The 12,917-nt window shown below is 40.3% G+C and overlaps 1 protein-coding gene and 1 long non-coding RNA gene across 9 annotated transcripts in view; one reads left to right on the top strand and one right to left on the bottom strand.

Moving 5' to 3' along the window:
* herc1 (HECT and RLD domain containing E3 ubiquitin protein ligase family member 1) overlaps positions 1 to 12,917 on the top strand; it is a 281,806-nt gene that overhangs the window by 130,181 nt on the left and 138,708 nt on the right. For 7 of the 8 annotated variants that reach the window (XM_059946004.1, XM_059946008.1, XM_059946007.1 and 4 more), the window contains 5 exons: positions 128 to 242; positions 3,679 to 3,799; positions 5,539 to 5,707; positions 7,267 to 7,588; positions 10,023 to 10,143. In XM_059946004.1, the coding sequence (XP_059801987.1) occupies positions 128 to 242; positions 3,679 to 3,799; positions 5,539 to 5,707; positions 7,267 to 7,588; positions 10,023 to 10,143 (848 nt within the window). The remainder of the gene's footprint in view (positions 1 to 127; positions 243 to 3,678; positions 3,800 to 5,538; positions 5,708 to 7,266; positions 7,589 to 10,022; positions 10,144 to 12,917) is intronic. The other variant, XM_059946010.1, reaches the window with a different exon arrangement.
* Positions 1 to 12,917, bottom strand: part of LOC132378800 (uncharacterized) — a 59,707-nt gene that overhangs the window by 5,656 nt on the left and 41,134 nt on the right. The gene's annotated exons all lie outside the window — the stretch shown is intronic.

The raw sequence follows: 12,917 nt of genomic DNA, 5'->3' as shown, positions 1-12,917 counted from the left end.
AAGGCATTCCATTCTATAATAGGAATGCCAACACTTGAAAAGAAAATAAATGCATTAAATATAAATGTTAGTATATTTATCCTAATGTATTAATAATAGATTTATTAATATTGAATGTATTTTCCAGATTGGGATAGTGCTGCTGTTGGTAATGAGACGTTGTTGGATACAGCTTCAAGATTTGTTCTAGCAACTCTTTTAAAGCACACTGGTTTACTAAATCAAGTGTGTGGGGAGAGCAGGTAAATGAAAAGTTGTTTTCAATGTGAAAAGTATCAGTCACAATACTGACCTCTGAAGAACTCCACTGGTCACCAGCAGCCAAGCAGAAAAGGCCCCCTTAATTCCCACTCGCTGCCTCCTGTCTGTCAGCCATTCCTCTATCGGTGCCGCTATCTTTCCTGTAACACCATAGAAGTTTATCTTGCTAAGCAGTCTAGTGTGTGGCACCTTATCAAATGCCTTCTGAAAATTCAAGTAAATGACATCCACTACCTCTCCTTTGTCCACCTTGCTTGTTACTTCCTCGAAGAACTCTTAACAGATTTGTCAGGCAAGATTTTCCTTTACAGAAACCATGCTGACTTCGATAGATGAGTAGAAAACAGTTAAACAGAAAAGGGTTGAGAAATACTTAAAGGTGGATGGCCACTGACTTGTCATCTTTGTTGGGCACAGTTCCATCACTGGGATCCAGATAGTGCTTGCTTTATAGTTGTTATAAAAGGGGAGAATCTGCTGGATTTTTATTTTCAGATGTTGAAATCAAATCTATAATCAGCTCAAATTGGTGGCACCTCCTCAAATTTTCCAGATAACTGGATATTATTGCTATCTAAGACAACTAAGTTTTAATTTTCGGACTTGCAGCGTTGTACATGAAATCTGTTTCACACGTCCTCCTGCAGTGCTTATTTTAGCTATTGCAGGATATACGGGTATATAACAGTAGGGTTTTTACTGTCTTTATTAAAGCAGCTAGGTTATGATAGTTTCCTGTTTACCAACTGTTTTAGCAGATACTGACATATTTCATATGTACTGCATCTTCATCAACCATGAGACATTCCAGCTGGGCTGAAAGTAGGCCAGACTTATTTCTTTAGAAGTTTTTCTGCTCCTATACCAGCTAGAGGCCTTTCAGATACCTACAGTAGATTAGATTGGAACAGAATTTTGTCCTAGTACTGTATGTCATCTGAAAAGTCATAAGTATTCATTTTTATGAAATAAATTACCAATAGAATTTTCTATCTTCCCATTAGAATTTCCTCTTTATTGACATTGTTGTGTAATGAACAGGATTTGATAAGTGATCTTGAAGTAAAGGAGCCATTAGGAGGTAGTGACCATACATAATATGATAAGTTTTGATCTGCAATTTGAGAATGATAAGGGCAGATCGGAGGTGTCAGTGTTGCAGTTGAACCAAGGAGACTATGGAGCCATGAAGGAGGAGCTGGCCAAAGTTAAATGGATGGATATCCTAGCAGAAAAGACAGTGGAACAACAATGGCAGATATTCTTGGGAATAATGCACAAGGTGCAAAATCAGTTCATCCCCGGAGAAGGAAGGATTCAAAGGGGGGAAAGGGGCCACAGTGGTTGACAAAGGAAGTCAGAGATTGCATAGCATTAAAAAAAAAGAAATATGACAGAGCTAAGGTGAGTGGGAGGACAGATGATTGGGAAATTTTTAAGGAACAACAGAACTTAACTAAAAAGGCAATACGGGGAGAAAAAATTAGATACGAATGCAAGCTAGCCAGGAATATAAAGGAGGATAGCAAAAGCTTTTTTAGGTATGTGAAGAGAAAGAAGATAGTTAAGAACAATGTTGGGCCCTTGAAGAATGAATTGGGTGAAATTGTTATGGGAAACAGAGAAATGGGAGAAGAATTTAATAAGTACTTTAGATCTGTCTTCACTAAGGGAAGACACAAGCAATCTCCCAGATGTATGGATGGGCCAAGGACATAGGGTAACAGGAAATGAAACAGATTGACATTAGGAAGGAAACAGTAATGAGTAGACTGATGGGACTGAAGGCTAACAAATCCCCAGTTCCAGATGGTCTGCATCCTAGGGTACTAAAGGAGGTGGCTCTGGAAATTGTGGATGCATTAGTAATCATTTTCCAATGTTCCTTCAATTCAGGATCAGTTCCTGAGGATTGGAGAATGGCTAATGTTATCCCACTTTTTAAGAAAGGAGGGGAGGGAGAAAACAGAGAACTATCGTCCTGTCAACCTAACATCAGTAGTGGGGAAGATGCTAGAGTCCATTATTAAAGATGAAATAGTGGCATATCTAGACAGCAGTGATAGGATTGAGCCGAGCCAGTATGGATTTACCAAGGGCAAATCATGCTTGACTAATCTATTGGAGTTTTTCGAGGATGTAACCAGGAAGGCAAGAGAGATCCAGTGGATGTAGTGTACCTCGATTTTCAGAAGACATTTGATAAGGTCCCACATAGGAGATTGGTGGGTAAAATCAGAGCTCATGGCATTGGGGAGGGGGGGGGGGAAGATATTGATATGGATAGAAAACTGGTTGGCTGATAGAAAGCAAAGGGTAGCGGTGAATGGGTGTTTCTCGGAATGGCAGGTGGTGACTAGTGGGGTGCCACAGGGCTCAGTATTGGGACCACAGCTGTTTACAATTTACATCAACGATTTAGATGAAGGCATTGAGAATAACATCAGCAAGTTTGCTGATGATACTAAGCTGGGTGGCAGTGTGACATGTGATGAGGATGTTAGGAGAATTCAGGGTGATTTGGATAGGCTGGGTGAGTGGGCAGATACTTATACTTGGCAGATGACGTTTAATGTGAATAAGTGTGAGGTTATCCACTTTGGGAGTAAGAACAGGAAGGCAGATTATTATCTGAACGGTGTAGAGTTAGGTAAGGGAGAAATGCAAAGAGATGTAGGAGTCCTTGTTCATCAGTCACTGAATGTGAATGAGCAAGTGCAGCAGGCAGTGAAGAAAACTAATGGAATGTTGACCTTAATTACAAAGGGAATTGAGTACAAGAGCAAGGAAATTCTTTTGCATTTGTACAAGTCCCTGGTGAGACCACACCTGGAGTATTGTGTACAGTTTTCGTCTCCAGGGTTAAGGAAAGACATCCTGGCTGTAGAGGAAGTGCAGCGTAGATTCACGAGGTTAGTTCCTGGGATGTCTGGACTGTCTTACACAGAGAGGTTAGAGAGACTGGGCTTGGACATGCTGGAATTAAGGAGATTGAGAAGGGATCTGATTGCAACATATAAGATTATTAAGGGATTGGACAAAATAGAGGCAGGAAATATGTTCCAGATGCTGGGAGAGTCCAGTACCAGAGGGCATGGTTTAAGAATAAGGGGTAGGTCATTTAGGACAGAGTTAAAGAAAAACTTCTTCTCCCAGAGAGTTGTGGGGGTGTGAAATGCACTGCCTCAGAAGGCAGTGGAGGCCAATTCTCTGGATGCTTTCAAGAAGGAGCTAGATAGGTATCTTATGGATAGGGGAATCAAGGGATGTGGGGACAAGACAGGAACCAGGTATTGATAGTAGATGATCAGCCATGATCTCAGAATGGCGGTGCAGGCTCGAAGGGCTGAATGGTCTACTTCTGTACCTATTGTCTATTGACATTTTTCAGTAATCTACTTTTTATCTTTTTTTTAGATACCAACCTAGTAAAACACTTGCAGAAATATATCGTTGTGTTTACAAAGTCCGTAACAGATTGCTAGCTTGTAAAAACATGGAACTTATCCAGACACAGTCACCTTCCAGTGAAAGGAGGGTAAGTTTATGGAAAGAAAGTGAACAATTTAATTGAACCTGAATTCTGTAATTTGAACAGTCTTCCAGGTAGCTTTGAGTGGAATATAATTAGTATTTTGGATCATGGAAGTTTATAGCACATGGGGAACGTATTTGATCGTTGCTGTTTATACTAGCTCTTCGTTGCAAGAATTCAAAGCTATTCCCACTGTCCTGCTGTTGCTCTGTTTATCTGTCTTTTTCCCAAAAGAATGCAGTGGGTTAAGAAGAGCATTCAGTGCCTTAGACATTAAATTTATCCAAGGGTCATTTATACTTCCTGCATAAATTTTGTCTGATAACACCTTGCAAGTAATTTTCCAGGAGAAATGATTGCTCTGATTCATTTCTGCATACTTTCCAAATTTTAATAAACCATGTTGAATTTCTTAATCTGCTCTACTCCTTTGGAATGAATTGCAGTATCTGGCATTCTCCTTGCAGTTGTGATCTTTCATTCCAAGCACAATAGATATTAAATATACTTTTTATTTAATGGTGCACCCAGTCATGAAAAATGTCAATACCAGTGGTTTGTATGCTGGAAATATTCAATAGCAGGCAGCATTTGTGGATTTAACCTTCCAGAGATGGCAATCTTTCACCGATGGTTTAGGTTACTTCATTTACACTATTTCACTCTAATATTCCTATTTGTGAAACCTGAGAGTAATGCAGTATTTTTATTGTATCAGTTGTTTTCATGCTTAAAAAAATATAGCGTTGATTCTGTTGCTCTTGGTATAATTTTCAGAGAGCAAGCATTCTTTGATGCATTCTAACAATGATCCTATTTTGGCCATATCCATCACCGGTTATTTGGTATAAATTAAAATTGACTACTAATATTGCCCTTTTATTTCTTTAAATTATATGTAGATCTTCATCCTGATTTCATCTTCACTGCTCAGGTTCTGTAATTCACACCCAGAATTGTCATTTCTGTTGCTATTGCAAAACATTTTCCAGACACTCCATAAAGTGACAGATTCTTTGACTGAAAATGCTGCTGTCTTTCTCCTCTTGAAAATGTGACCGTACGTTATAGTCCTGTCCCACCTGAAAGTATGTAACTGCTCTGTTATATATTCCCATATTGTTATTTATACCTTTGCCCTTAATTGCTTCTGAATGAATTTGCATTTTAATATACATCCCTCTGATCTCTTTTTTAACGTGTTTGTTTTCTTAATTTTATCAATTTCTATTTCCTTTGGTAACAATATTTTCTTTTAACCACCTAGTGGTTAATTATCCTTCATTGCACTTTCTTACCATTTCAGTTCATCTAAGCTTTCAACTTCTCCAGTTACTTTTTAATATTCTCTATAGCCCTTTTTCACTCGTCACCTGTATTCACCAAAACATGCCTGCCTTGCTTGGTCTAATGAAAGTTATCAAGAACTTGAGCTCTGTTTAGTGGCCCTGTCAAATTTGAAAATCATTACAGGGTTTAAAAAAAAACCTGTTCTCTCTCTCTCTCTCTCTCTCTCTCTCTCTCTCTCTCTCTCTCTCTCTCTCTCTCTCTCTCTCTCTCTCTCTCTCTCGTTTGCTATGTTTCAGAAAAAAAATTCCACCATACATTTTTGAATGGTTCCCTTCTCTGTCTTCAATTTGTAAACCTTTGATGCAAATATTTTTAATAAATTTAATGTTGATCTTGAAAATCATCAGAGAAGTTGGACAAGAGTAAGCAAATACTTCTGCTCCTCTTTCAAGTTGTTGGTGAATAAAGAGACAACAGATTCCGATGTTCAGGAACATTCTTTTACTCGTACAATTGATGAAGAAGCTGAAATGGAAGAGCTAGCAGATAGAGATCGGGAGGACGAACATCAGGAACAAGAGGAGGAGGAAGAAAGGGAGCAAGAGGTCATGACTGCTGGAAGTAAGAAAACATTGCCTGGAATTAATCCTCGGGTCTGTTTCAAGTGTTGCCATTGCTGGCTTGCACCATAGTGCATGTATTATTGCAATGCTGTGGCACGCACTGATTTATCCTTTGATTGATTAATTAATTGTGTTATATGTAGTCTTACTCATTTTGGAATCTTGATCTGTTCATTGCTAGTAGAAGAAAAATAAATTCCAACTTGGAGATTGGCTGGAAATGGTATGTTAAAACTGTGTACTGCACTAAATCTTTTAATTCCCAGCAACTGTAGTCTATAACTAATACCAAGCCCAGCAAGGAGGAAGGTGATCAGTAGCGAACACTCAGGCTTAGCCAGGTTGATGTGAATGGATTAATATTTAGATGGATCCAACAGGGAATATCTAGTACTTTGAAATAAATTGAAAGTATTTCTGTTAGAATCTAATTAGTGCGGAAGATTTTCACTGATGGTGGCCAACCAACTGGCACTGATAAGTGTGTGAAAATAATTTTAATGTGTGTTAAGAATAAAAACAACCTTGTAAAACAAGTGAGTCATGTAGTGAACCCTCCTGACCTGTAGATTTCAGCTACTGTGCTGTTAGTTGCCCCTTTAATTTGTGAGCTTTGAATCAACATGTGCCATTTTCATGAGTGAAGCATCTTTATCCAAGAGGTGGAGATGCCACTGTTAAGTCTGCTGTGATGTGGGCAACAATGTTTTGTCTTTTCTGTCTTGCACTGGATTGAAATTCTGACTTCTCCAGAAAGCTTATCAGTTAATAGATCAACTGGTCTCCATTCTTTTTATCAGCAACAATTTATATAAAGCATTTTTCTCAAGTGCTGACAAACAAAATTTGGCACTCATGTTGTGAAGGTGATTAAAAGTTTAGAGTAAGAGATGGAGAGCTTTTGGGGGGCGGGGCAATTCCAGAGCAGTGCTTTGGCAGCTGCAAGTATACCGGTAAATGTTGAGGGATATTAAACAAGTCAATTTGCAGATAATGTAGATGTTTATGGATTATAGAAAAATAATGAAGTGTGAGACCGTGGATTTAAAAATAAGGATGAGAATTTAAATTACTAAATGCTTTGTTACTTTGAATAATTCATGTTAAATTTGTACATGGACCAATAATATTCCATAATGCAGCCTTCCTAATTTAGAGTATTTTAATTTTTCAGCACTGCTGTTTTTTAAAAGCGAGTTATTGTGCATCAAAAGTGAAGGATTGTCGCTCTCAAACAACAAATTATCACAGTTGTAATTTAACAGTAAATATTTTGCGTGACTAATATTGAGTGTGATGTAAGAGCCCATGCTCATTATAAAGCTTTATTGCTAAGAGCCAATGGTTTTATATTCTGCATAAACATTTTCCTACAATCTGTTTAAATGATTCTGCAGCTTGTTCTACAACAAGTAGGAAATAATTCCCCTTATTTGCCTTTTCCTCATATGTAATGTTTTGTTCATGCTGCCAGAAATTTCAGGTCATTTTTAGCTTTGCTTTTGCTAGCTTTTAATGATCGTTGTGTTTGTTTGTGTTTTGTGTTGCATGTTACAGAAATCTTTCAATGTTTCCTATCAGCCCGTGAAGTTGCTCGTAGTCGCGACCGAGAGAGAATGAGCAGCACACCTGGAATTGGCAGTGGACCGGTTGTCCGTCTAGATGATCCACCTTCTCAGCTGCGAGAAGAGCGGCGAGTCAGCACTGGTCTCGTAGAAGGACAGGATCATTACACCGCAGCATGCAACTCTGTTATTCATCGCTGTGCACTGTTAATTCTAGGAGTCACCCCAGCCATACAGGAGTTGCACCAAAAGGACGAAGGACTAAAAGGACATTGTGTCTCAGGAGTAACTGAAGGACTTGGCTTTATGACTAGGTTAGCAACTTTTTCTTGTAAATAGTATAATCAAAATATCTTGACTGTCAATCTAATAGAAAAAAGTTATTGACATAAATTTGGCTTTCAGTAATCAAATGTTACTGTATTATTTTGCGCATGCATTATGAATTGCACTTAGGAATTTTGCATAATACACCCTACCAAACAAATGATTTTGTGTATTTAATCCCTCCACTGTGATAGGTTTATTTAATCCAATGTGTATTAATACTGTTGGACCTGTTACTTCATAGAGAACCTGTGAAGCCAAGTTTTTCATTTGTGATGGCACTAGAAACAAAAACAACTGATGTTTTTTCAAACTTTATTTTTTTTTAGTGCCTTACAATTATATTCTTTTTTGCTTGGGTGAACATAAAGCAGAACAAATGGCAAGAGGTGCAAAAGAAATCAAGTTGTTTTGACAAGCTTCCGAGTATATTGGCAAAGTTGTGCAAGATGTGACTCACTGTAATGTTCTACGTGCTAGCATCCTGCACTAGAACTTCCAAGTCCCTTTGCTCCTCTGGTTTCTGAGTACACACCCCATTTAGAAAATAGTCTACGCCTTTATATCTTCTACTAAGGTGCATGACTGTACAGTTCCCTACACTGTATTCCATCTTGCACTTTGCCCATTCTCCTGCAGATTCACTGCTTCATCAGCATTACCTACCACTCCACCTATCTTTGTATCATTCACAAACTAGACACAAAGCCATCAATTCTGTTAATTATGGCACTCCCATCATTTTGGCAAGTTGAGTTAATTTCATTTCTGCCTGTTCATAGTCATCTGTAGGGCTTGTTTTGTAAAATTTGTGGCTGTGCTGCACAATTTAATCCATTTGCAATGCATGACTTTCATGACTGAGACTGTTCTCACTCTGAGTCCAGTCAAGCTAGCTGAACTGTCTGCATAATTAATGAAAATGGTATGGCCACCTTCCCATCTCTATTCAGTGTCGGAAAATATCCAGTGTATTAATGTCGAAGAAACAACATGCATGTATCTTAACAGTCTGACTTTTTATATATTAGAACTGATGCTGAGATCTAGGGTGTACTGAGACATAACATCAGCAATGAAACTTGGGGCCATCAAGTGTTTCTGGTTTTTCAACATCAGACACCCTCTTGCAGGCAACCCAGCCTTGGCTCGTGTCCCAGCAGCATTGGCCCATGGCTCACACTTCTTGATCCATAGCCATCTGGAAGCAAGCTCTAGACGGTGCTGATGACTTTTCTTTGCCATCTCCGTAATGCTAAGGAGAGAGTAGGCTCTGCAGAGTGAGCAGCTGGCAAAACCTCTACTCCCCACCTCTGTAGGCTCACAACGTGCCCTCCACTGCTCTGCCAGCTCCTGGTATTTACTCTTCTTATGCTCAAACACGTCCTCAACCCAGTCTTCCCAAGGTACTGCCAGTTGTACGATGATCGCCTTGCTCAAGGTTTCTGACAGAATGACATGTCAGACCTCAGTGGTGATGTGATGAAGTCAGGGAACTTTAATTGTCTGCCAAGATCAACTTCCAGTTGCCAGTCAGACTCCATGGTGAGCAAGCCTGCTGGTGATCTGGGCTGAAACTGTAGTTGGTTTTGGGCTTTAACAAAGGCTATTTGCTTTTTAGTTTGATGGACATGCTTACTGCTGTTAATTTTCAAGGAAATATTTTCTGCCACTGCTTTCAGTACTTGGTTGTGATAAGCAGCCTTCTAGTGCTTTTGGGCAGCTGCTGAGGATCTGTTCCAGGGTCCCAAGCAAAAATGTTCGCTGGACTCGGCAGGAGATTGTACGCAGCCTGGATCTGGAAATTAGTGTGCTGGGGTTCTGCCCGAAAGATGTTGGAGCAGGAGATTTTCCCCTTCTGTGCACCCTCCCACCTTGTCTAAGCTCCCTGCAGCCCCATTCCTACTGTCCTGGTGGGATGCATAGCCTCGATAGCTGCTTGCACCTTTTCCTGGACCAGTTTGTGTCTGTCTGCCCTGTGTCCTGTCGAAGCAGTTGAAGGGAAACTGCCCAGCCCTGCCTGACCAGACACCACAGTTCCTATCGGACCCATGTTCCTCAGATGTGACTCAGCCAGCTCAACTCCAACCTGGGCCTTCCACTTCCTGCCTGTCCGGATCTCAGTGCCTGCTGTCGAGACTTGGGGTCACTGGAACTAAATAACAGTGAGAATCTTTAGAACAGTGCCTTATTGAACGAGGACTCTGAACTCTTTGATTCTAAAACTACCATATACTTATTACAAGTTATTTAAATTTTATTTTGAGCCAGTTAAGAGTTAAATTGATCTTAATTACATCTGTGCATTATCCTAAACTATTTCGATGTTGAACTAATACAATGTGTTTTGACAACATAATGTTGTCGGTATCTAACTGGAAGTTTGTTGTGAACCTATATAACTGGACTTCTTTATTCTAGGAGTGAAAGCTTGACAGCCGAAACCCATTCTGTGCAATCGAATTCCACCTATAGGCTAATTAAATCAAGAAGCGAATCAGATTTGTCTCAGCCTGACTCAGATGAGGAAGGATGTGCCTTTGTGAGTACTTAAATCATAAAGACTGCTTCATTTATGATGAATGTTAACTTCAAAAAGCAACTCTCTCTGGAATAGTCTTGCTTTAAATTCAAGTAGACAAAACAGTTCGAACCTTTGGTTTCTGAAAGTAAATAAATGAATTAATTCCTGTATACCAACAATTCTTGCCTGTTGATGATGGAATTTGCAAATTTCACAGATGGTGTTGGAATAGCTTTGCTGTGGACTACTTGACAGTGAATTCCATTTTGGTCAATTTGCACCAGAAAGGAAATTTGGCTGGATGCTTCCGACGTGTAAATCACCTGTGATATCTAAATCAGAGATACAAACACTGACGTCTTTTTCCATGCTAAGTTTTGTTTTCCCAGCCCACACACAGTGCCCTTTCAATTTCTCTCAACCACCCCCTACCTTAAAACTTGGCTGCCTCACTTCCTGATCTTTCACCTGACCTCAAGTGCCTTCCGAATGTCCCCTTACCCACTGCATGCTGCTCAGCGCTAATCGGATAAAGTGCCCGTGCCTACCATGCCACAGACCTTGCTTCTGACATCCTGTGCACCATTCTGGGAGACAAAGGCTGGGCAGTTTGAATTCAAGCTCAGAATGCTGGCTGTTTATATTTTGAAGCAGTAAACTGCCCCCAAACCACTGGATGAATATCATTCCAGCTGACTCCTCAAGCTGTATTGAATCCCCAAGCACCGTGTTTGGAGCTTAGTAAAATTAAAGCCCTAGGCAGTCAATGTAAAATGAAGGGGCTCTGCTAACAGAGCAGTTGTGCCTCTCCATTAAACTCTGAACACCAAAGGTTTCAATTTTAGATGCAAGCCCTTGGTGTGTCCTAATGACCGCTGACAGTAAACAGTGCAAGTAAATCATGGCTGAGATCGTTGCCCTGTGATTTTCGAATGTCACATGTCTGTGACCTGTCTTGACCAGTAACTGCTGAACACTCCATTAACTCACCCTTGTGGGTCAACCTCACGTCTTCAAGTTTTGTTTCTGGGTTGTTTACTTGTTCGTTGGTAAAATTGGGAATTTTCCTGTATGTGATAAGGAATAGTCTGTTCTTGTTGAGTTTTGTGTTGAAAGGAGTTGCTTCTGGACATAAGTAGGCTCATAGAGTGTGCCTTAATTAACTGCAGGTGGGAGAATAAAAATGAAAATGAGACCTACTGAATGTGCATCAAAAAGAATTTTACATAACTGGGCATTGAAGGGATGACATTCCCCCAAAGTGGCCCTGGCAGTAAAGATTCAGCAAATAGAGCCACTGCATTTTACCTCCAGCTGCCTGTGTTGAATTCCACCTTCTGGTGTTGTCTGTGTGGAATTTACATGTCCTTGCTGAAGAGGTGGGTTTCCTCCTAATCCTGGAAGCTGTGCAGGTTAGATTGGTTAGCCACTGCCAGTTATCCTGGGTAACTAGATAAGCAGGAGGACCAGGGGGAGTCAGTGGATGTAGAAAGAATAAAACAGATTAGGGATAGGGTGGTGTAAAAGTGTGTGGTCAGCATGGATTGAGTGGGTCGAAGGGCCTGTTTCTGTACTGTATTTCTCTGTGAGTGTGAAGGGTGCTGAATGTTATCTTTTGTAGGCACATTGGCTCTCACAGTGTATTTTTTACTCAAGGTCTTGGTCAGAAGTACGAGCAGTTGTGAGGGAAAAGTGCTAGTCAACCAATGGTAATTTTGACTCCCTTTGCTGTATTAAATGGCAAAAAGAGCCAAGTCATCTCACAGCCAGCAGATCAGATCAGTGCTCTGTAGTCCTGTGACATCTCATTTTTATTGGTAGTAGGCAGTAGCTCACTAAATTAGGAGGAGGGAACCATCCCCAACGATAGCAGCTCTCTGAATGACGCTAAAAGGCAAGGCTGCTGGCGTTCACAATTGCATTCAAACGGAAGAACTGAGTGGGTGATCCATCCCTTCCTTATCATCAGAACCCAGTTTTCAACAAATTCAGTTCTTATGTTATCAGGAAATCGCTATCAGTGTTACATACAAAAGGGCTACATCACCAGACAATGTTCTGACTGTTGCTCAAAAGAGCTGCACTCCAGAACTAGGTGTACTTGTAGCCAATCTATCAAGCTCTTCCATAACAGTTACAGCACAGGCAGCTATCATACAACATGAAAAGTTCTTCAGATATGTTTGTAAACATAAACAAAAACACATCCCAATTACCACCCAAATGGTTTACGTCTCAAGTCATCTAGAATGGAACCATCACGCAGCATAAAAGCCTTTAAGATGTTACTAAGCAATGTTGGTAAGGCATTGATCAACAAAAATCAGTGCTGTTCCACCTAGAACCCACCACAGCTTTGATCAGAGAGGTGAGCTGCAGAGGTCAGTCAGCGCTTGTCTGTACATGGCATCATAGAGCTCTTATAAAAGCTGAGGTTGGTAGGAAACAAGGCAAAAACATGCAGCAGTTGATGTCATACTTTGCACGAGGAATGATGGTTTTGGTGGTAGGAGTTCAAACCCTCACACCCCTAGATTGTTATAGCAGGAGTTTCTTAGGCTCAGCTGTCTTCAGCTACTTGTTGATGATGACTTGTTTGTGAACCAGTGTGTACCCACTAAGACATTCAGTTTTCCCTAACCAGCAGCCCTGGATGAACCAAGCAATCCGCCATCTGCTGAGGGCCAGATCGCTGGTGGTGAAGTCTGACCACACAGGAAAGTACAAGAGGTTTGGATATAACCTCCAAAAAGACATCTCACATGCAAAGTGGCAGCTCCAGACCAAACTTG

The sequence above is a fragment of the Hypanus sabinus genome, chromosome 21 (genome assembly GCF_030144855.1).
Source record: "Hypanus sabinus isolate sHypSab1 chromosome 21, sHypSab1.hap1, whole genome shotgun sequence".
NCBI classification, from domain to species: domain Eukaryota; kingdom Metazoa; phylum Chordata; class Chondrichthyes; order Myliobatiformes; family Dasyatidae; genus Hypanus; species Hypanus sabinus.
The sequence above is the reverse complement of the archived record's forward strand: the minus strand, read 5'-3'. Positions and strand labels throughout refer to the sequence as shown.